Source organism: Psammomys obesus, unplaced genomic scaffold (assembly GCF_907164565.1).
Source record: "Psammomys obesus unplaced genomic scaffold, mPsaObe1.curated_primary_1811, whole genome shotgun sequence".
NCBI lineage: Eukaryota > Metazoa > Chordata > Mammalia > Rodentia > Muridae > Psammomys > Psammomys obesus.
In genome coordinates, this window is record NW_026592732.1 from 11,574,387 (window position 1) to 11,598,943 (window position 24,557).

At 43.6% G+C, this 24,557-nt stretch overlaps 1 protein-coding gene across 2 annotated transcripts; it reads right to left on the reverse strand.

Moving 5' to 3' along the window:
• Nucleotides 1-4,242: 4,242 nt before the first annotated feature.
• On the reverse strand, nucleotides 4,243-22,758 carry Med17 (mediator complex subunit 17). Of its 2 annotated transcripts, none has more exons than XM_055615602.1 (12): nucleotides 22,380-22,758; nucleotides 20,655-20,821; nucleotides 18,689-18,908; nucleotides 17,390-17,526; nucleotides 17,227-17,311; nucleotides 15,383-15,535; nucleotides 14,315-14,445; nucleotides 13,112-13,296; nucleotides 9,957-10,094; nucleotides 7,594-7,711; nucleotides 5,822-5,981; nucleotides 4,243-4,813 (listed from the first exon to the last, which is right to left on the reverse strand). In XM_055615602.1, the coding sequence occupies exons 1-12, from the start codon at nucleotides 22,621-22,623 to the stop codon at nucleotides 4,602-4,604; spliced, it is 1,950 nt and encodes a 649-aa protein (XP_055471577.1). In that variant the 5' UTR covers nucleotides 22,624-22,758; the 3' UTR covers nucleotides 4,243-4,601. The 2 variants fall into 2 exon arrangements, with proteins under 2 accessions (XP_055471577.1, XP_055471578.1); XM_055615603.1 differs by having other exon boundaries at nucleotides 22,361-22,418.
• Nucleotides 22,759-24,557: the final 1,799 nt, after the last annotated feature.

Here is a 24,557-nt window from a genome sequence, read left to right on the forward strand (position 1 = left end):
TTTCCTTAAAGTCCAGAGCTTGAGGATGAGGTCTCAGGGTTTGTTCAGACAGGAGTTTGCAGCAGGCTAGACAGGGCTCAGGTGGCGCCTGACTCGAGAGGCACTCATCCTTGCCACTTCCTTTGTGCTCGTACAGACGCCCACACCTGTGGCCCCCTTTCCCAGCAGCAGTCTGAGGAATGAGGCACAGAGCAGGGCAATTTCCACCTATGCCAGGAAGCAGCAGGGTGAGGACTGCTGGTGACAGGAAACAAGGGTACATACCTCTCAGAAGCCTTAGGTGCTGTGGGAGCCTGTGCTGCTCTTCAGCTGGGAATTGGAGGAAAAGAGGGAAATGGAGCTGGATCCCAAGGAGGCTTCAACTGGCAAACCTGTCTGCAAATCACATTGTCCTGGGAGAATCCAGTGGAGTCATTTTCTCTACTGCCCTATTTGTAAAGGGGCTTTCCTGTGCTCTTCTCAAGCTGCCCTGTTTTTTAAATTCTAGGGCCTGAAGTTTTGTTTGGTTTGCTTTTAAGACAATAGAGAATTACCAGTATAATGTTAGACAATAAGTTGTTTCAGACACTGTAAAAAGTGAATGAAAAGGAAGTTCTGAAAATAAAGTCCACTTTCATCAAGAAGGCCTGAGAGGGCTCGATGGTTAAGAGCACTGGTCATTCCTCCTGAAGACCCAGGTTTGATTCTAGCTCACAACTCTAATTCCAGTTCCAGGGGATCGGATGCCTTTGTCTGGTTTCCTTGAGCACCAGGCACACATGTGGTACAGCAAACATGTGCATAAAATAGTAAATGATTTAAGAATAAAAATAAAAAAAGAAGTGAAAGGCTGTGGGTGAAGTTTCCAGCTAGTATTGAACACACAGAACTGGCAAATGGCCAGGGGTCAGATATATGTTTTAAATGACAACAGAGCTTAACACATTGATTCTGTCAACATAGTCTCACAGCCTTAGAAAAACAAAACCTGGTCTATTGTAGCCAGAAGACTAAAATTCTGGGTGCTTCCAGAATTTTAACTAATGCTAGAGTCCTTGCTCCCTCTGGAAAGGGTGGAGACTAGGAGACTGTCATTCCACACACTTCAACAGTACATACCTTGCCCTGATGAATACCTGAGTGTGTCTTCTCAGAGTATGAACTGAGATCCAGTGGTGCATGCCATGCTCGTGTTGCACTTTCTGGTATTAAGAGCTGAAATAAAACCCCAGTTGCTCCAGGCCCACAATGATGGTAACTGTTCAAGACCATCTCAGACATTACAGAAGCAACACCACATCGAGAACAGACACAATGAGGTAAGGCTGCCAGGATATCTTGGCCAGGGCAAGAATATGGAGACAAGGCTGAGAAGGACATCATTCAGAAGGGCTCGAGGAATGTAAGCATGGACAGAGACACTGGCAGGTAGAGTGTCAAGGAATGAACAGGAAACCAAACATGATGGGGTGATGTCTTAGGGTTTTATTGCTGTGAAGAGAAAACAAGACCACAGCAACTCTTACAAAGCAAAACATTTAATTGGGGCTGGCTTATAGTTTCAGAGGTTCAGTCCATTAATGTCATGGTGGAAACATGGATGCATGCAGGCAGATGTGGTGGTGATAATGGAGCTGAGAGTTCTAAATCTTGATCCACAGGCAACAACAAGAGACTGCACCACACCGGGTGTTGCTTGAGCATCTGAGACCGCAAAGCCCATCCCCAAACCGATACACTTCCTCCAGCAAGGCCACCTTGTGCCACTCCCTATGGGTCTAGGGGGGGCAATTATATTCAAGGCACCATAGGTGGCCACCAGGAATGTGTCTCAGATACAGTTGCCTTGACAGCCGTGGTGGGTACTGGGTACTCTTTCCTCCAGCTGTCACCAGATTTCTGTATTGGAATTAGCTTATTGTGCTGTTTCCAGACATCAGACACCTCTGGAGTTAATTGAGAAACCACTGTTACCTCGACTACACATCAACCTCCACTCAGAAGGGTGGACTGCCCCTGTGTGCGTCTCCATGTGACCAGCAATTTCAGCTGCCAGTTTTCAAGGACATCAGTTGCTGGAGTCATGATTTCTCCTGCCTTTCAAGAATCTCTAATAGCAAAAATAATGCTTCTTTAAAAGTCAAAAGATATGTAAGTCCCCAATATAATTAAAGTTCTCCCTCTTCAACTTCATCTCTCAGAGGGAACAGTATCTTTCTAGACACATACAACATAAACAAACATGTCTATATGTTACAGTACACATTTCAACAATCACACCCACCCACCCTTTTTCTCTGTAGTTCTGGAGATTAGACCTGGGCCCCAAGCATGCTAGGCAAGCACTCTCCCACTGAGCTGCATCCCAGCCCCAAACCTGACCTCATATACATTGCGTGTCTTTCCGGATGTCTTGGCATTACTTCATTTCATGTTTCTCTAATCTTAAATTTCACTCTTTCCCCCTTGCAAAACATAATCCATACCATGGATACATTTTACTAAAACTTTTTATTTATTTATTTATTTAATTTTGAAACTGGGCTCTCCCTATGTAGCTCCTGATGGCCTGGAACTCCCAAGTGTTGGAATTAAAGGTTTACAATACACCATGCAAAACCAAAAATCTTAGGTCAACTTTCTATTACCTCAGATTACTTCCATCAACCAACGCTGTGTAGTGTGTACATGTAAACGTGCAGGCATGTGTACATGCACATGTACACATGGAGACACAGATGCTATCTTTCTCGGTGGCTCTCCAATCTACAGGATGAGGTAGAACTGGCTCTGGGGACCCCATCTCTGCCACAGGAACCTGGGACTTTAGACAGACCATTACACCCATCTAGCACTTACACAGATGCCGGGATCCAAACTCACACCTGCACATCAAGTGCTTCACTGAGGCCATCACCCCAACCTGGCTCCCCACTGATGATGCCTTGACTAACACCTTCGGGGAATTTTAGTGTTTTATAATGAGAAGGGGTTCCAGAGAAAGCTTGTGAAACTGAGTACTAGGGTGAGAGAGGACACTGACAATGTGGGATGAATTAATACATCTACCTTAGATTTGGTTTTACAGTACACACAAGGGAAGGCTAAATCCCACTAGTGTAACAGACCCAGGTATACCTGCAAATATTTTTTCTTCAGGAGCCTCATATTTTGCCTGCTTTAGGCTCTTTTTCCTGGCTAAACAAAGTAGACTTATTAAATAATTCAGTTTCCTCATTTTATTCCTCAACAACAGTTTAGTTACAAATTCGAGTGTCTAACAAGGGATAAAATTCCCAAGGGACTCACTGCTGCGAGAGCCTTGCTGCAAGGTATGGAGAAAAGGCTATGAGCAGACTGGCTATGTTCTGCCACTCCTTGACATACTCACTATATTTAGTTACTATCAGGGTTCTCAGTTCATATGTCACTTTTTTTTTTCTTTCTTTCCTGAAACAGGGTCTCATGGAGATCAGGCTGACCTTGAACTCCTAATCTTCCTGTCTTCAACTCCCTAGTCCTGGGTATGTGTCATCACATTTGGCATGTCTCCTTTATATCTCAGACTTAACTTGTCAAATCTCAAGTAGAGTGCAGTCAGCTCTATGGAAGTTTCTATACAGCCTAAGACTTAGTCACTACTAACAGGGAAACAAAGACTGTATCATGGTAGGTTTTTTGGTTTCTGGACAAAGGAGGCAGGATAGTGGTATCCAAATACCCTGAAGGTGAAGAACATCCAAACCTGGCATGTCTAGAATCATAACATTTCAGAGGCTGAGGTAGAATTTTCTCAAGTTCAAGGGCAACCTTTTACAGAGTAAGACGTCTTAAAACACAAAGCAAAAATCCAAGGGGCAAACTCTGATGACCCCTTTCCTCCGAGGGAATCAAAGGCTAATGTGAAACAGGAAGCATCCAGAGCAGGGGCAGCATGTCTTGAGGGGAGTGAGGCACATAAGTAGGAAAACAGACTAAGGAACAGCAAGCTCTAGACCCCACCTGCCTTCCTCTGTTCCTGTTGACAAGGTGGGTAAGAGTATGGCTAAACAGCACTTCCCATCCCAAACACCCCAAGAGCCCCGCTACTCGGGAAGACTGTTCCTGTGGGTGAGCTTGGAGAACCTCAGAGAACAAGGCTGGTGTGCTCAGTTAATCTGTGCTGTAAGATGTTCTTAGCTGGTTTTTAAAGAAACAAAAGTGACACAGGTCATATGGGCTACAAGAAATTCACAAAATACTTGGAGATTCTCAAACTCAAAGTTTATGTTAATATCAAAGATGGAATTCTTTATTTTAAAAAGCAAAGTCAAATCCTTAAGTTAATAATGTTTTCTTTCAGGTTAGCTGTATAAAAAAATGTACTATTTTACATCTCCCCATGGTGCATACTACAACTGTACATAAATGTTTCCATTCCAAAGCTCTCGTCACTTATAAAGTGAGAGAATTCAAGCTGCTAGGTAAACACTTAACTTTTAAGCAGGGCTCCTGTGGAGGGCTGGAGCAGCGGTGCACATGAGCCAGCGCTCAGGACTTATATGGAAGGCATCTCTCCCTTGTGCTTGTAACTCATCTGCAAACATGCAAGTCAATGCTTCTGAAACTTGTTCTGGAGAAAATCACAGCAGACAGGGGCTCAGGGCAGACATAAGCAGCTCCATTTTATAAACGAAGTTACGGCCCTCCATCTTGTTCCACTGAACCTCCTTGAATGGTCCGCGGAGATGACTCCACTTGCTGTCTTGTAAAACATCACTTTTTGGAAGATCTTTGCACTGGTTACGGGGAAACTGAACCATAATCTTGCTGCCACTCTCAGGTCCATTCCGAACTAATGAGGAAACCAAATGTCAGTATAGTCACTTTGCAACTTAGAAAGTGATGGAAAACCCTGGTCAATTATCGTACACAATCTCATAAACAAGTGTTTCAAAGGTCATGGTGGTGCACATCCCTAACCCTAGCACCTGGGAGGTGCAGTCTGCATGATCAGGCGCTCAAGACCAGTTTTGCCTACATAAGTTCAAGGACAGTATTTCACTTCCAAAATACTAATCTTATTTATTAATTTCTACACATATGTGTGTATGTATGAATACATGTGTGTATGCATGAGTGAAAGTCACAAGACAACTTCCGATTGTTCTATCTGAAAACCATGTGGGGCATGATATCAAGCTCAAGTCATCAGGCTTGGAGGCATTGTGCCGTTTGCTGCTAAAACATCTTGTCACACCTCCAAATGCTAAAGTTTTGCACACACTCTAAGATGATCTAAATATTTCTGAATTATTTATTATCCTATAAAAATCAGGCAAGATGTGCCAGGTGTGTTGACTTATGCTGGCAAGCTAAACCCTCATTAGCTGACACAGGAGGGCCGAGGCTGTCCTGGTCACAAAGCAAGTTCAACAGCAGTCTCAGCTACAGAATTTGAAGACAGAATAAAATGCACATAAGACCTGGTCTCTCCCATATAGATGGACAGAAGATAGAAGATAGACAGAAAGATAGATAGGTGGGTAGGTGGGTGGGTGGATGGAATAAGTCTTGGTTTTAATGAAGTTTTAACTGATGTAGGTAAGATTTAAAAAATGGCTTTTTGAACTTACCAATATTTGTAGTTGTAAGAACAGAAAGCTTGCTTATTAAGTTCATATACATGTGAGAGCGCACACACACACACACACGAATACTATCCTGTCTTGAGTAACAAATAATGCCAGATAACAGCAGTGTAAACATGTTACCTCATTATAGAGATAAATGGCTTCTACCCACGGTTAGTTATTAAAGCAGAATGTTAAGAGTTAGCTCCAAGTGGAGCAGTGGAAAGTACCTGAAATAGCATAGTCACCGCTTGGGGAGGCCACTGTGATGGCGGAGGCATTGCCAATGCTCTCTATGGGCCCGAGTCCTACGTGATTACTGAAGCTGAGGACCTGCCAGCCCATAACCTTGGCAAGCTGCTGAACTGCGTGCACCTGGTGCTGGGACATCTGTGAATGAGAAGATGTGACTGAATCGCAGGCACACTTTGGTGATCTGATGTAATCACAAGCTTGTTAAGGAATTCTGTGTGACATGACTACTAGAGAGGAGGGTAGATCCTCACTTCCACTGCAAAAGCAGTGGCTGCCTGGTACTGTCTGTGTCTACCAGCAGCTTAAGTGCAGACTCAGGCTCTGTGCCTGCCCCATGGACTTTCCTCTCTGGATCAATGAATGTGTAACATCAGAAGTTGCAGTGCCTCAAGCATCTCCCATTTGCCCGTCAAACAAAGTATCACCTTGCTCTGTGTTGGGGAGGTGTCACATTAGCTTACTATTTTCTCTGGCTTCAGGGAACAGCATCTAAGCTGGGGGCTACCCAATGCAGCCAGCAGAAGGGTAAGGAAGAGTGGGTCAGGTCTTGTCCTGGTACTTGTTCCTGTAAGACTGGCTAGGCCAGTTGGATCTCGTGACAAAAAGCTGCTCATCTGGTTAAGTCTCTTGTTCTACATTATAGCCCTCAAGGCCAGAGGACTACTGATCTCAATCACTCAGTGACTGTTGGATCTCCCACGCCCACAGGGTCACCTGACCCTTAGTAAGCAGCATCCCGCATTTCTTCATTCTTACCCTGGTGGAAGGCACTCTGCCACCAACAGTAAAGGCAGCAGTACTAGTGCCGCAATGCTACCATTCCCTGCTTTCTCTGGGCCCTGTCTACTTGCAGACCTTGGTCTCCAAACATGCCATTCTCTCTAGACACTGCAACACCTTTGTCAGATAATCAAACCCACTTAGGATGTAACGGGCAGGGGGCTAAGGCAGCTGCGTCCCTCACAGATGCACCTGATTACCTGGCATCAAAGAGGCAAATCCTCTATGAGAGTACCGCACCTGGAGGGAAGTATTAGCATATTTTTTCTTAATTTGTGTGAATAATCATTATTTTACATTATCATAAAAAGCCTCCCTTTTCTGCCACAATTCATCACTTTACTATATAATCCCAACTCTAAGGTGGCGAACTACTGCTCTTCTTGCACTACAGTGTCTGTGGAACAGGGACTAGAACCCAGTACTTTACATAGTGTTCTTTCACATGAGCAGTCCTTTCCAGGGCCAAAGACTGAAACACTGCCCTTGTTATTATAGATAATGGCTGCTGTGGTCTGCAGCTACCTTCCTCTCTTTGGTTCCCTTGGGCTAATACCTCTTCACTCCTGGACAGGGTCTTGTACCCTGACAATTTTGAGAAACAGAAACCCTGCTGGCTTCAGAACTGATCCTTCACTGCAGCATAAAGTGAGTACAAATAAAGTCAGATCATGACCCAAAAGTAAGTACTGGAAATAAGTGACAGGGAGGAAAATGGTTTTCTCCTTCTATAACCACTGTGCCTACTGCTTGTTCAACTTGTTCCTTAAGCAATTAATGAACCTAGGGACTTGAGGCTTGAGATGTGGCCACACAGGTGCTGCACACCTGCAATGCCAGCAACCAGGAGGAGAAGTAGGGGGACCACTGGGCTGCACAACTCATTCCAGGCTAGGCTGAGCTACACTGAAAAATATCTTAAAGAAACAAAACAAAACTCCAAGCAAAAGCACAATGTGCGACATACCTGGGACAGGAGGAAGTCCTGCAGCTCCTGCTCCTGATGAGATAAGGTGATCACCCGCCCATCTCTGTGCACAACTCGCACCTGCTCCACACCAATGTTCAACTGTAGCTGGATGGACCTGCAGACACATGCCTTGTCTGTATAACCCCAAGGAGCTCTACATCATGCTAACAGCACAAACAAAAATGCACCCATTTTGACAATCTAAACTAACTTTTATGTTACAGGGAGGAGGGAGAAGGATGGTTTCTTAGCACCCACCAAATGAAATTCAAGGCAGACTTCCCCAGACTGCACAGGGAACCTGTTCCATGGCAGGCTAGTAAGATGATTGTCTTTTCTTGGATTGTCATAGAATGATACCCACACAGCAGAACCTCCCAATTCCCAAGTGGCAAGATATGTGGGAGTGGCCCTGACTTTTTTTTCTTTTTATTATTATTATTATTAATTACACTTTATTTACTTTGTATGTCCCCTGTAGTTCCCTCCCTCCTCCCCTCCCAATCTCCCCTTCCTCTTCTTCCTCCACGAATGCCCCTTCCCAAGTCCACTGGTAGGGGAGCTCTTCCTTTCCTTCTGATCCTAGTCTGTTAGGTCTCATCAGGAGTGGCTGCATTGTCTTCCTCTGTGGCCTGGTAAGGCTGCTTCCCCCTCAGTGGGAGGTGATCAAAGAGCAGGCCAATCAGTTCATGTCAGAGACAGTCCCTGTTCCCATTACTATGGAACCCACTAGGAGACTGAACTGTCATGGGCTACATCTGTCCAGGGGTTCTGGGTTATCTCCATCCATGCTACTTGGTTGGAGTATCAGTCTCAGGGAAGACCCCTGTGCTCAGATTTTTATGAGGTCAGTAAGGGCTCTTGCATCTGATGATCTGAGTTCAATCCCAGGTACCCACATGGTAGGAGAAAAACTACTTCTATAAATTGCTCTCTATATCCCTATATCCCCATACATGAATGTCAAGCCCCAAAATAAGAAAACAAATGTAAAACCCACACCCCTCAGTTCCTTTACATCACATACTTTTACTTTCTGTGTTTGACTTATGCCCGCTATGATTATTCATTAAATCTGGCACACTGAAAATTAGTACTGCACGAAGATCTTCTGCTCCTCCTTCATAAGGGAATGACTTTGAATGTCACAGTGCTTTGTTCGTGTAGCCAGTTTGCTTTGTCTTAAAGAATCGAAGCACTTGCAGAGCCTGGAAAGGCAAGGCTAGGGCTCTCAGACCAAGGCTGGAAGGACACAAATGCTCAAACACAGGGTGGTACAGCTGTACCATTTTACTGCAGTTTTTAAAGGCAAGCTTTATAAAACCCAGTCTGGCCTTGACCTCAGTGCAATCTTCCTGCCTCTACCTCCCAAACTCTGGGATTACAGTTGTGTACTACCACACCCAGTTTTATTATAAGGTGTTTGGAATCAAACCCAGAACACATCTTTTCGTTGCAATGTGGGAATGGAACCCAGAGCCTTACATGCAAGGGCCTTGCCAAGCAAGCATTCCGAGACATACACCTTGCCCAAGCATCTGCCTAAGAATGCTAGGACAAGGATGCTGCTGCTATTTCACAGACACACAATGGTCAACCTGGTTCAGAGGCAAAAATCATCAACTAACGGATCAGAACCAAGGACAATAGCAGGTCAGGGGAGACTACAAACTCAGACTACCCTGAGCAGGCTGAGTGCCGGCTTGGCTAGCCATCTCCTCACACAATAGACCTGCATAGTTTCTAGACAAGAGCAGATGTAGGCTTGGTAAGTGTGTTAGCAAGTGAAGTAGCTTTCTGCTCAATGTGGGCTTCATTTGTCATTCTAAAATCTAGGCATGTTTGACTCATAGCCCAAAGGCTGCCATGTGGCCAAAGAGAGCTATGAATGTGGCCCAACACAAAACTATAAACATGATATTTTCTGTAGTTTTAAGGAGATTTGTAATCAAGGCTTGGTGGCACGCGCCTTTAATCTCAACACTCAGGAAAGCAAAGGCAGGTGGATCTCTGTGAGCTCTGAGTTTGAGGCAGCCTGGTCAGCAAAGGCTACAGAGAAACCTTGTATCAAAGATAAAAAAAAAAAAAAAAAAGTGTGTCAGAAGAGATTCTAAGATTCCTTGGAGCTGGAGTTACAGGCAGTTGTAAGCCACCTGATGTGGGTGCTAGGAACTATCCTCTGCAACACTATAAACTATGTAGCCATCTTTCCAGCCTCTTACCTCTTGTTTTTGCAAACACTTTACAGAAACTCCATGGCACCCTAGCAAACAAAAAACCCCAGCTTTATAGAGTCCCTTGGAAACAGATACAACCAACACCCTTAGAAGCTATCTGCGCAACTTACTGGTAAGACTTACTTGCATATTTGTTCATAACCTTGAGATGTGATTAAAACTTTTACACTAGACTCATAAACATCATTGATGTTTGACCAGTGGGCCTGGATCTGGGGATCTTCAATGCGACTTGCCAAGCTGTCAATGGTTGCAGCAGTTCTTTAAAAAAAAAAAAAAAATTAAAAATTATCATATAAAATTAAAGGATTTAAATTATATACAAATTTTACAAAAATTATCTAATTTTGCCTGCTCTTTTATCATATCACCATCTGAAAGGTGACAATTCTAGAGGTGAGCTGGTTCTGGAGTTCTTGAACACACACTGCTTTGCTGGTCTACGCTTTGCAGCACAACACACACTCATCCCACCTATCATTACCCTGTTCCACTGGTTCTGTTATAACTGCATTCACCTTGCCCTGCTCACGAAAGCAGGGCCACAGGTAGTAAGACACTTCCCAGGGACTAATCTGACAAGCACCATTCTCAGATTCAGTGCCTGATCTTTGGTAACAAGTGACTCGAGACATACCCAAACCTCTATTTCTAGGGGAGTTAAAATCATCACCAACGCTAACTAGAGCCTTGAGCACAATCCAAACACCACCCATCAAAAAAGTCAGCAATGATCACTACACATAGGATCTAAAACTGTGCACAGTCAAGAAATTTTTCATTTATTCTCCCTAACAGCCCTGTGTGTTTGGCAGGCAGTAGCTTTATTTTTTGTTTGGTTGATTTGGTTTATTTATTTTTGCTTTGAAACAGTCTATCCCTCTGGCCTGGAATCTTGGTATACATAGCAAATTCCAGAAGCGCTACACACTGACAGGTGTAAAACTTTATCATTCCATTAATGATCCTCTGGTGTGGCAGCATATATACATAGTGTTCTGACTACACATTTTGCAGGAGTCCATTATTTCTATGAATGGGTGTTGGGGGATACAACACTTTCTAGCTTTTCTGTTTCTGAGATATACTTATTGTTTGAGATCAGTAATGGTTCTAAAGTTTCTTTTTTCTGTATCACATATTTCAAAGAATATTGAACTTTATGGTCACTGAAGAAATTTAGGCCTAACAATATATTCACATTAACACCATTTATCACTGAAATCAATAAATGAAAGTGGTATCTCACTGACACAATAATTTAGTGTTTCTAAGATACTTCTGCATGTGTTACTTCATTTATCTCAAGACTAGGCTTTTATATATACTCATAGTGAACCAGGAAACACAGGCCATAAATACTATTAAGCCGATACTTAACCCATCTCCCACTCTAAATCCCCCTTTCTTCCACTGCATCACAGTACTCTAAAAACTCAGTTTACTGAAAGCTGAAGGATACAAGTTTCTATTTTTGCTGGGACCATTAGCAAATGTTTTAATAAACCATTGCAAAGAATGGAATCTGTCTCTAGGAGGAGACAGGCCCTTGTCTCTTTCCTGAAAGATTAATCCATTGGGGCAGGTCAGGAGCTAGGTAGTCAACCACCCTAAGAAGGCAGGTTTACCTTAAGACAATGTATGCTTTTTCTTTACCACAATTTCTTCACCCTGGTACAGTACCCAGGAGCCACAAAAAAGTCTAAGCTTCAGCTAGGTCTACCCCTCTTTTTCAGGCTTGACTCAGAAAAATGTAACTATTTTTCTTCTGTCTCCTTTTCCCACCAGGGAAGAGCCTGGGTGTACTTTTAGCTCCCTAACAACCACTCCGGGTTTCTCTGCTCTTTAGCTAAAGCTCTGACCTCTCACTACCTCAACTCAAGCTGCACACCTTTGTTCCTTCTCTTCTCCCCTCCTCTTCTTCCTTCCAGGCAGCTGGGAGACTTACAGCTTGCCTGCCCTGGGGTTTCCCTTTTAAACTCTAACAAACTGTTTTAATCATAAGAGGGGACCCCAATTTCCAGGTACCAGTAGATGGCTCTGCTGGGACCCCTCAATATTTCTGGTACTTTTTTCCTGCTATTTAATAACTTCTTTAAAAATCATTCATTCATTCATTCATTCATTTAATGTGTTGGTGTTTTGCCTGCATGTGTATCTGTGCGAGGGTGTCAGATCCTCTAGAATTAGAATTACACAGTTGTGAACTGTCATGTGGGTGCTGGGAAATGAACCCGGGTCTTCTGGAAGAGCAACCAGTGCTCTTAACCACTTAGCCATCTCTCCAGCCCTCCTGTCATTTAACACTTTAGTCAGCAGAAAAAATAAGCCTGTTCTTGCACCTCTAGATAGCATCACCATGACAAGTGGTAAGAAAACACTGAAAATCAAGATATCCACCAGCAAAATCAAAAGTTCTGTAACAATGCTACAGAACTTTCAACGCAAGATTATCAAGGAGAAACAGAACTCATCAGCTATCAGTAATGAAAGAGAAGGCAGATGTTAACACCAACCAAGATGCACTTCTCTCTCATCACACCTAGCTACTCTTCAAATACATGTGCCCAAAAAATGGACAATAAAGCTGGGCGTGTACACAGTTTTAATATCAAAGGCAGTCACTGACAGGTGCATCATCAGTTCAAAACCAGGGCTATACAGTGACCCTTCTCAAAACAAAAAAACACAGGCATGGCATGGGGGCGCACGCCTTTAATCCCAGTACTCTGGAGGCAGAGGCAGGCAGACTTCAGCCTGCTCTACAGAGTCATTTCAGGATAGCCAGGGCTACACAGAGAGAAACTCTATCTCAAAAAAACAAAAGACAGGCCCTTTTGGGCTAATACAGCCTTGGCCAGAACCGTAGCTCTTACCTTTAGCTGTGTAGCCTTGAGCAAACTGAGTTACCTAAGCCTCAACCAGCTCATCAGTAAAAAATGGCTTTAATGCTATTTGCCCAAGTAATGATTAAGTCAATACCGAGGAATAAGGGCCTCAAGAATAGGTTTCCAAATAAAACACACAGCCAGAGGAAAAGTTGTTTTCCTGGCTATTAATCAGCTGTCTGCACTGGTTTCGGGTAGTGTTAAAAACAGACAGGCAGCAGGATCTGCAGCCCCTCATCCTCCTTCCCCTACCCACAATGGAAAGGACCCAGTCTGTCACCATAATTTTAGTTCCAGCCACTTCCTGCTTACATGCACCCAAAATTAACATAAAGAGGACAGGAAGAAGCCTCAATTTCACAGAAAAACAGTAACTTTCTTCATCCTTACCTGCTTCTCAGAAAAATATGCTTTGCTTGTTTAATTATTTTTTCTAGGAGTCCTTCTGTGGACTGTATTGAATTAATTTCATTTTTATCAAAAGCTTGAGGACCTGAAAGTCTCATTCTCTTGTGACCAAAGGGAGCACTTGCTGGGTGAGGCATCACGATGGAACTCAAGGTCTGTTTATGAAACTGACAAAAAATAAATAAATAAATAAATAAATAGGCCAATTTTAATAACACCTACATACTAAACAAACATGCCAAAATGTTTAATCAAAGCTTGGCTCAAATTTTTGGAAATAATGAAAGTAATAAATAAAAAGCAATCTTGCCAGATAAAGTAGCAATTTCAGGAGGTAGCCTGGTCTATATAGGTATTACAGGTCAGCCAGAGCTACATAGTGAGATCTTGTCCCCTAATCATCATCATCAATCATTATCATGGTTGCCTTGATACAAAGATAAATGTACTGAGTGGCCAACGGCATTATTCAAGTCTGCAAAGAGGAGGGCTCCCTTGAACTGTAATTTTTGTTTTGAAGTTTTAAAATACAAAGCGTTCTTTGCCAGGTGGTGGCAGTGCACACCTTTAATCCCAGCACTCAGGAGGCAGAGGCAGGCAGATCTTTGGGATTTTTAGGTCAGCCTGGTCTACAGAACAAGTTCCAGGACAGCCATGGAACCAAACCAACAAACAAAACCCAGTGTTCTTCATTAAGTCTCATCAACTGTCCTAGACTGCCTGCCAGAACCCCAAGAAACATGTAATACTATAATTGAACTGAGAGCCTCACCCATGCTAAGCAAGTGTTCAACTCTGAGGGAAATCCTCAGTCTGAAAACCATTTAAAAACACTGGCTTTTATACCATTATGAACAACTGAACTCCATTTTGGGAGTTGGAGGTGGGGTTGCGGGTATGGGAGGCTGGAAGTATATATTCTAATACTTCTATGAAGTCTCAAAACAGGATGTTTCTGTGAGCTCAGGTCTCCTACCCAGAGCTACCCTACTCTGTATGGTGGCATGTGCTTCCCACTGTAACTTGATGTTTATCCCTAGCGCCAAGACTGTGTACTTATTATTTCTGAATCTCTGGCACACAGCAGGCTCTTTCACCCCAGGCAGAGAGCAAGTTACTTGGTGGAGGGGAGGTCTGTGCACTGCGCAGCTGTGCTCACACTGCACAGCCTCACTAAGTTGTTACCTCTCTGATCATTAGGTGCAAGTTGTGCTCCAGGACGTAGAGGTGGTCCTCCTGACCTGGCTTCTCTGTGGCACACTTCTGGGACTTCTTGTCATCTGAGGAGTGGCACAGGGAAATGGACAACTGCAAGCCTGTGTAGAAGAGTGGCAGGACAGATGCAGATAAGCTAAGAACTGGACACTGAGACCATTTTCACAAGGAGCAATCACAGCACATTCTCAAGACTCTGAACCAGACCATCAGGCTTCACCTGAGCACCTCTAATCCAATGACTTTCCCTACTCAACATGATAAACTCTCACGGGCTTGGACAACTGTAATAATCCACAGACTGTATTGTGATTCTGATCCTGAACTGTAGCTGAAGACTGGGGAAAACTCTCAATTCTTGTCTTTACAGTCAGAATCTTAAAAACAAGCTTCCCTAGTTAAATTACAACATGAAGATAGTAGCTGGTTTTGCCAGGCTCTTCCCTGCTCCCAAAAGCACAGGGCAGAAGAGTTCATGTCTAACCCTAAACCAACAAGTGCACAGCTAATGACAACTGATTTCTCGTTAAGCCCAGGTGCTTCTGAAAAATTGTTTCTCCAAATTAAGAATAATCTAACTTTTTTTTTAAAGTTGGGACCTCATTTAGAAAATTGCAGTATTCTTGAGATAAAATACCATTTGACAGCAAGTACTGCCTGAAGCCATAGCACCAAAATTTTTAAAATATATATATATATTTAATTTATGTGTGCTCTGTCTGCATGTACACCTGCATGCCAGAAGAGGGCATCAGATCCCAGTATAGATGGTTGGAAGCCACCATGTGGATGCTGGAACACAGGACCTCTGGAAGAGCAGACAGCGCTCTTAACCACTGAGCCATCTCTCCAGCCACCAGCATTTTTAACATATACTATGAAAGCCCAAGATGCCACCCTCAGGACACAGAGTGGGCAGCACTGATGGTTTTACTGGCTGCCATGATACACAGCACAGCCTGTTTCTGAGGCCACTCTTCCAGCATACCCACACCATAAAGTCCTGCTTGCAGGTCTCAGCAGGCTGGCTGCTCTTACTTGGAAAGGGCTGAGAGATGATCTGGTTTTTCACCACGATGTGAGGGATCTGAGATTTGATCTGAACAGCTTCTCGAGAAAGCTGTGCAAAAATTTCTTTACAAAGAAGAACATTTTGTGCTGCTTCTAATTTTGTCTGCCAGTGTGGAGAACCTGAAAGACAGGAGGCATGTGTATAAACCCATGTCCAGCCAGATTATGTACATAGCTACACAACAATAAGCTCACTTCATAATTAAAGGTTCAGAGAATACTAGTAAAATCTCTTTTCAAACATAAAATCTCACTTAAAAAAAATTCAACAATTTCACAGATGCAAACAAACTTTTGGTTATTTTCACCCATCTCTCTCTTACCCCTTCCGTTTCCTATTCAAACTCTTCTTCCAAAGCCTCCTTCGTGTGTGTTTGCGTGTGCATATGTGGTGTGTGTGTGTGTGTGTGTGTGTGAGAGAGAGAGAGAGTGAGTGAGTTTGTGGCTGCTCACATGAGCAAGAGGTTATTTAAAGGAAGAGAAGCAACTAATCAGTGGCTACACTGTAGAGGGCAAGAGGTCCTTGTGCACACAGTAAGCACTAGAAAACAGGAAAAGTTAAACATACAAGCTTATCTCTTCAAAGGAAGACATCCTCCTGGGATGCTGAGAAAGGATGTAGTGTACAACCTGGTAATCCTTTGCTATCTGTAGGGCCAGGTTTCTCCCATATCCTCCAGAATATTGTTTTGTTTATCTTAGACCCTTTTGTTCTAAATCTTGAGCACTGCTTTTAAGTCCATCAAACCCATCCTTATGAGTGATGTCACTTGTACTTTATAACAGCCTAAGTGAGTTCTATGTTATCCAGGGCCAGGCCAATCTTGACTCTAACAGGCACTGTGATTACCTCAGTCATTCTCCCTAGACCCTAAATCTTGAGCACTGATTTCTGAGTCAACAGTACCCATATCTTTATGGAAGAAATTATGTGTGCTTTGTAAACAGTTTTAATGTAAATATGTCTTAAGCTTTGTTGCACACACAGGACTGAGTTAATTGTCATCAGTAAACTTCTTTTACAAAACTGTGCTGAAATATGTCTAAAATAAGCTGCCTGGTGTCAGACTCTAGACGTCTGAACTAGTGATGGCTAATTAAGTCAAGCTGAAGTGAGTTTCAGTCTTACCTCATTTGGACCATTTCGCTGCTGGCTGTTATGCCTGCAGGGACCCCAACTATACCACTGAGGAAAATGGAACACCTTGCCTTGAAACCACAGTCCCCCAATAGGGGCGAGGTCTTACAAGCCCCTTGAACACCCATAATGGAATGGTAGGGCCCAGTCTTGTACAGGTAACCACAGCCACAAAGTGCACAAGTGTAATGGCTGTCCTGCCCAGAACACAGCACTTCTCTCCAACCTCTGGCTCCTACATTTTTTCTGTCTCCACTTTCCATGGTATTTCCTGAGCCTTGGAGAAGCTAAAAAGTCTTACTTCTTTTACACAGAGACAACTAGTATCATTCAATCTACAAAAATATACAGCTATTCAATAGTAGTTTACTTGTACATTTCCAGAAGTAAGCATGGTGCTTCATGCCTGTAACTCCAGCATGCAAGAGGCTGAGGCAAAAGGATTAAAGTTTAAAGTCAAAGTTTAAAGTCTCAAAAAGCCAAAAACAAATGGCAGTTCTTCAAGAAACCCATATCCATACACTGGGGTGTCCTTCTTTCTAAGAACCCTTCCTTCCACTAACCCTCCATGCTTACAACATCAGCAATAACCACCAACTCTGCTTCTAAACTGCCTATTGTTTTCACACCAAAGGTCTTATAAGTGTAATGAAGGTTAGACATCATATCATACCTGGCTTGGATTTGAGCAAAGGTCTTTTAAAAAGGTTAACTGTGCCAAGATCACCAATGTCTGGAGCCTGTTTCTGAATAGAAACCTAGACAACATGAAAAACGTTAGCAAAACAGCTTCAGGGTAATTGCCAAGAAATTCCTTGAAAGACTCTAATCAGTACCTTGATGTATGCAGACCCCTCTAAGTCACTAGGAATCTGGACATCCAGAGGACAGTAATCTTCTGGTATCTTTTTATCCAAGTCAATGTCTGTATTCTTTATCACTTCAAAGGTGCCATGATGGGGAAAGAGAGAACCTAATTGGGTATTAAAGATTAAAATAATCAACACAGCATATTAATTTAACATAAATTATCAAGTGTAACGCTTTACACCCACGTTACTAAAACATGAATCCTTTTCACTGGAAATGTGCAGTGAAAATGTGCTGAGAGGGAGGCCTTGTTAAGCCAAGGAAAGGAAGTAGAAAAAAGGTAGAGACAGGTGCACCTACACAGTTTGAGGCCAGCTTGGTCTACATAGCAAATTCCCAGCCAATGGGAGCTATCCAATGAGAATTTGTCTGAAAATAAAACCAAACAATCACAAAATAACACTATGAGAACATGTTGATGCCACAGCTGTACCTGTGTTAAAGACATCACTGTAACCTGAACCCGCAGGCCACACACTGCACTCTTGTGGAGTTTTGATAAAATGAACATGCCTCTCTGAGGTCATTTCTTAGGTCTGAATTCAGGATTGGAAAGACAAACCAACAGTGCTCACAGTATTAGTTTTAGCCGTTCCTCTACTTTTACGTGCAGGTCAGAAACCTAAGTAACTGTTACATTATTAGTGGATGGTTAAGTACAATGCCTGTCTACCAAGGAAAGACATTCAGGATCTTCTTGCAATTAAAGAATGCAACTAAATTCTTCCATAATCTCAAGGGACCACTTCAAAGAGAAATTAAAATTATTTAATTTCTAAATAAATAAAAGTATTTGCCCATAATTATTTTGGGGAAAGAACTTATAATGTCTAAAACCAAAAAACACCAGTTCATCTTGTAGGGGGATTCACATCAGCGCTGGGGCACTGACTGTTTTCCTAACAGCCTGACTTTGGTTCAAGGTGTCTTGTACATCTCAGCAGAACTGTTTGGCCATCTCCCATTGAGCTTTCTCTTAAATGTAACTGCTACAGTAAGACTGGTCTGTCTGGAGATTTTTAGGCTAGGGTCTCATGCAGGCAAAGTTGGCCTTGAATGTTTGACCCTTCTGCCTCAGCCACCAAGTGTTAGGACTCTAGGTGTACGGCATCTGGCTCTGCCCAGAATGGTTTGGATTACGGGTAAAAGGAATTAATTATCACTGTACAATCGGGAGCTGAGAACTGATCATGGCCGGAAGTTAGGAGACATCACCGTTACCCCTTTGCTCACACAAAGTAGTTTCTATGGTCAGATATCTGTACCTGCACTTCTGTAGCTCAGGTCACCCAGGATCTTATCTCCAACCTTTCTCAGTTTCCAGTGTTGCCGTAGTCTCAAGAGCTCAGAGTTGAAGTCTCGCTGGAGCTTGTTTTCTTGGTTCTCAGTCACCGACTTGGTCAGTCTTTCTGCCCCCTTCAGGAGGATTTGAGCTGCTCCAGCAAGGGACTTCTTCTTAGAGATCAGCTGCAGCGTCTGAGGACTCTACCAAAAATAATCTAGTATGTTTTCTATCAAAAACTTGAGTTCCAAATTATTTTAGATAACTTTAAACTGTTATTTTCTCAAGCAGGAAATGTTTTACTTGGAAGAAAGGTTGCAATTAAACAAACAAACACATAGGAATGCAGAAGGAAGACAGTTGGCAAAAGGCTTGCCATGCAGGCATGAGGGCCTGCTGAACCTCATCCCCAGCACCCACATAAAAACCCAGTGCAGCAGCATGCACCTGGAATCCCTTCTCAGGGAGGAAGAGCAATTCTGGAGGCTTGCTGGCCAGGCAATCTAGCCAACTAGTGAATTTTACCTTCAGAAAGAGAAACTGACTCTAAAATACAAAAAGTCAGAGAGTAACTGAAGATGACACCCAAAGTAACCTTTGGCCTCTACACCCTTCCACGTGCACACCTGTGTGCGCACACATACACACTCCATATAGAGAAACGAAATGAATAAATGTAGAAGGAAAATGTGCAGGTGGTGAATGAACATATACCAATACTTTGAAATGAACTACCCTGGCAAAACTTTTTTAAAAAAGATTTATTAAGTATGTATACAGTGTTCTGCTTGCATGTACACTTGTATGCAGAAGAGGGCACAAGATCTCATTATTGATGGTTGGAGCCATCATGTGGTTGCTAGGAATTGAACTCAGGACCTCTGGAAGTGCTCTTAACCTCTGAGCCATCTCTCCAGCCCACAAAACATTTTTTTTTTTTTTTAAACAAATGTAACCTGTTTCTTGGCCAACTTACAAAAAGACTTTAAGCCAAACAACCAGTGGCCCGGAACTAGAACACAGCAGTGCACCACCTGGGGCACACCTAGGCCCTGTCCTTTTTTACCATCGCAGCATCTCCTTCTGTGACACACTTCATGTTAAACTCTAAACCCTTGCTTGCTTATAATTGTGCACAGAAACCACCATCTGCATGGCACACATCAGCACTCAGCTGACATATGGCCTAGTCGGTACTCCAGTGGATACACTTTAAAACTTATCACAACCTACTGACGCGCTTTTGAAATCACGGCTGGTGTCAGCCCACAGCGCTACATTAACTACACTCACTGACTGAAGATGTTGACAAATGACTACGGACCTGTACACCACAACCACCTTTTTTGTGTTTTACTGAGTAGCTACACTTCCAAATGATAAGCCTAATAAGTGCAAGTTTTCTGACCATAGGAGTGTGTCCAAAAACAAAGGAAAAAGTTTTGCATGCATAAGTTTCACAAAAAGGTCACAGTCTTCTACAACCATACTACTCTGAATACCCATAACTTCACTGACTGCAAGTTAGCTAAGCTGGGTCAGGCCTGGTTAGTACTCGGATGGGAGAGAAGCCAAGATCATTCTCTTCCTACTTAAGGAGCCTGATGCAAAGATGCTCCTTATCTGTGAAGAGCTCGGGCCTCACAGCTTCACCTGAACTTACTTTTTCTTTTCCTTAGTAATAATGTAATTTTATTATGTGCACATGTGTGTGCATGTCCAGCTGTCAGAGGGGTGCCAGAGCTCCTGGACTGGGGCTGCAGGTAGTTGTGAGCTGTCTGATGTGGGTGCTAAGAACTGAACTCAGGTTATCTGTTAACAACAGTATGTGTTCTCCGTCATCGAGCCACTGCTCTAGTTTGTGGATTTAATTTTTCAAGCACGTAAAATCTGACCAAATACTGGTCCTAAGACTTAAGAAAAGCTGTTCAGTTAAAGGCCACATATACCTGTTTGGGAGGAAGCGCATCCTGAGAGACAGGATCCAGAGTCATGAACTTTTTGTCCCTGACAATGCTGAGGACATCATAGAGAACGCACATTTCCGTGAGAGCACTTCGCAAGTTGTTCCTCACTGAGTCCCAAGGCCACAGAGAAGGTTGGAATTTTACCAACCCTGAAAAACAGAAAGGAAAAACAGAAATATGTGTGTACTGGTTACAATGAAGGAAAAAAAAAAAAAAAAAAAAGAAAAAAAACAAAAATAGGTAATTGGATAAAAAAAAAGAAAAAAAAAAAAAAAAAGACAGAAGAAAGCTCATTTAGATATTTAAAAGGGAGAAAAGGTTTTTTTCCAAACTGCCCTGTTTCTTCTCCTTCTCACCATGCTATCTTGAACTGTTACCATTTAATACAGCACTCCTTCTATGGCAAAACAAATGCTCCCACAGGCCAAATCTGTCACTATGGATAGGCACTCAGATCTCTTTTTGAACCCATGGCTTCATTCATCCCAGACAAGCACTGAACTATATCTCCAGCCCTTATGCAAGTCTTTAAAATAACCTGCTTCGTTCCAGCATTTAAAACTTGAATAACTGTAGTGAATTTCTAAACTGCAAAACAGGCAAAGGCCCAGATAGCCTTCAACACCAGCATACTATTAGCTCCATGAGCATACCTTCCTTTTAATCAATTTTAACACATGCTCACTCTACAGAGTTCCAGCTATAAGAATCAGGGAGTGAAAGTCCAAGTTTTTCTTCAGTCTCAGGCCCGACTCTCCTCCCTCCTGAGACATGACCACTATTAACAGTTGGGTGAACTCTTTCAGAGATTTTCCTGCTAATTTAACACATACTGTTATTTGCCCTTTCCTTCATTTGCTATGTCCTAGAGACATCTCATACAAGCATTGCTTTACACACCTTAGGATATTTGGAAACCTGGAGGCATGTCATGTAAGCACTCCTACTTAACAGACAGTTCAAATGTCCCCAATGATATCAGTATTGTAACTTCATACATAATTGTGCTATATAGTTCTTTCCTTAGGTAGGGAATTCAGCGGATCAAATGAAATACACACTTCAAATTGAGCACTCAAAACTGATCTGCCATCCAAACATAGGAAAATAACAATGTTTTAATTTTCTGCCAAGTTTAAATTTTAATTTAATTTAAAATTTTAATTTCTTTATTGAGACAGCGTTTCCCTATTAGCTCAGGCTGTTGTGACCATTTAGAAATCTGACTTCTTCTGCCTGGTGAGTGCTGGGAATATAAACTGTGTTACCACACTCCACACTTACACATTCTCTGTGACATCACTAAATTAAGAACTGTGGTTTCAAAAAATTCTTTGATAATAAGAAGAATCCAAAATCCAGTCTGATTACTTCTCCAAATTCCTGTCTTTCAGTTTAGTTTACTTGTAATTCATTTACCTCAAAGTTTCCGCAGTCATCATTAAAAATCACCCGTTACACCTAAAATGCCCCTAAAAGCTTTCAGCTGTTCTAATAAAACAAACAAACAAACAAACAAACAACAACAAAAAAGCCGACTACTTCTCCTGACCTGACAGGCTGTACGCCACCTGAGTCTCGACTAGCTCGGCTTTCCCACTGCAGTCAACTCATCTCTTTACACCCACAGGCACAGAGAAGCAAAATGACCGGCCCAAAGCCGTCCACGTCTTCATCACAGAACGCACTTTAACCCTCGGGGCTCACCCTCCTCGTCTTCCTGATCGGCTCCGGCGCCCGTCCAGTCCTGCGCGTCGCCGTCGGGCCCCGCCGCCTCCTCCTCCTCAGAGCCGGAGCCCTGGCTGAAGTCGATGCGCTGCGCCAGGCGCGCCAGGTTCTGCGACATAGACAACGGCTGCAGGTACGTCTCGGTGCCATCCAGGCCCACCTCCTGCACCTGCTTCTCGCAGGCCGACTCGATGCTGATGCGCACGGCTCGTACGCCCGACATGCTGGCGGTAGCCTGCGGGCGACACCGCCGAACTGAGCACCGACGCGGGAGGCTGGACGCAAAGCTCCCCGAAAGCCAGTCGCTGAAGCCCGGCCGGAAGCTGACGGGCCGCCGCCACCCCACAATGCTCCGCGTCGCGCCTCATGGAACACTATGAGCAGGCGCGGAGGTACAGCCGCCCGGACACTTCCGGTGCGCTGCACATGGGAGGCGGGAGCGTCCGGTTGACGGAAGTTCAGCCGCAGCCGAGAAGGCAGGGTGTGCTAGTCTTATGTTGATATGACTGGAGCTGGAATATTCTTGGTTAGTTCGTTGCTTCTTTGCTTAGTTTTTGAGATAGTTTATTTCTTGTTGACCTGACTAATTTGTAATTGAGACATGCAGCTTTCTTGTTAAGCTGGTTAGTTATTTGATTTTTGGGACACCTCTCTCTACCCCCCCCACCCCCACCCCCGTTAATTCAATCTGGGACACCAGTCCATGGGATGCATCAACCCATCATCCGGGTAGGTTTTCACTTCCCAGTTAATAATCTCTGGGAACATCCTCACAGACACACCCAGAGGTGTTTTCTCTAGGTGATTTTACATTCAGTGAAGTTAACGGTGAAGATATATGTACCGTTACAAGTGCTTTACCTTTAAGCTCTCACAAAGACACTGTAGATGGCGATTTAACTCTAATTAGCAATTGTTGGCGTTTCGCTCGTTGATGGAGCTGCCTTCACCAAAAGGACTGAGTCAAACAGCTAGTGTTACTAACCTTCAGACTGCACCAGCTGCCTTAAATACTCCAAGGACGCTTAGCTATGCCTACACAAAACATTGCATCTTATCGTCCAGACCCAGTAGGAACACCTCTGGCCAGGGATTCGTCCAGTCACAAGCCTGGATTAATCTTTTTCACCTTGGCCGGAGAGGGTGCACTTGCCCTAAAGGAGGGACCACCGTGACTGGTGACTTAATGACTAAATGGAGGGCTGTGCTGTCGGTCCAGGTCTGCGGATGTCCTCACATGGGGCATACACTCACAGATATGTACACACACAGACAAAAGGCACCTGTCATTAACCAAATAGATGGCTACGATTGGCCCAAATGGCCCTTCTTGGACTGTATAAGGAGGCTATTCCTCAGGTACTCAGCCAAGAGGCACTCTCCTGTACTGCTTTACATGGTGTTAGGACCTCAGATCCAACGATACCTTTTATTGAGTAGCCTTTTCCTAGTCACTGTCAGTATGCAGGCTACACCAGAAAAAACAAGGAACATTAGCAGGTTGGCAACTGCAGCCCACAGCTTGACAGGTGCTAAACCCTCTACTTCTTCTCTGCCCAATGTTTTTGTTGTTTATTGGTTGGTTGCTTTGTGTGTGTGTGTGTGTGCGACAGAGTTTCTGTGTGTAGTCATGGCTGTCCTGAAACTCGCTCTGTAGACTAGGTTGGCTTTTGATACCACATTGAGTCTAATCTTGGTATCCTGAACAACCTTGTCTTGTCTAATAATTATTTGTTGGGTCCTTGGGTCCTTGCTTCCCAAGACAAAGTGTAGATGGAGGCCTCAGCAAGCTGTCTGAGCTGAAGAAGCTGTAGTCTTCAGAAGCCCCCGACTTACTGTTGACAGTGTCCACGGGCCTGAATCCCTCTGGTGGTGCTGGTGCAGCCACTAAAGCCTTGGAGATTCCATCTGTTGGAGTAGATGCTTCCTGAGTAATCCTAGTTGGGCCTAGTGCCCTGAGACTGAACAACCCTCCAGCTGCCCTGGCTCTCAAACACTGTCCTAGCAGAGTCAGTACCCCAAGTAGTTGTGACCATGGCACTGACAGCTGAAAGAGATGCTGAAAAGTCCCTGGAGTGATTAAGGCACAAAGAAAAAATAAAGTGGAAGCATTAGAGAGTTCCATTTACAAGGCCCCGCCCCTGCCACCACTCACTG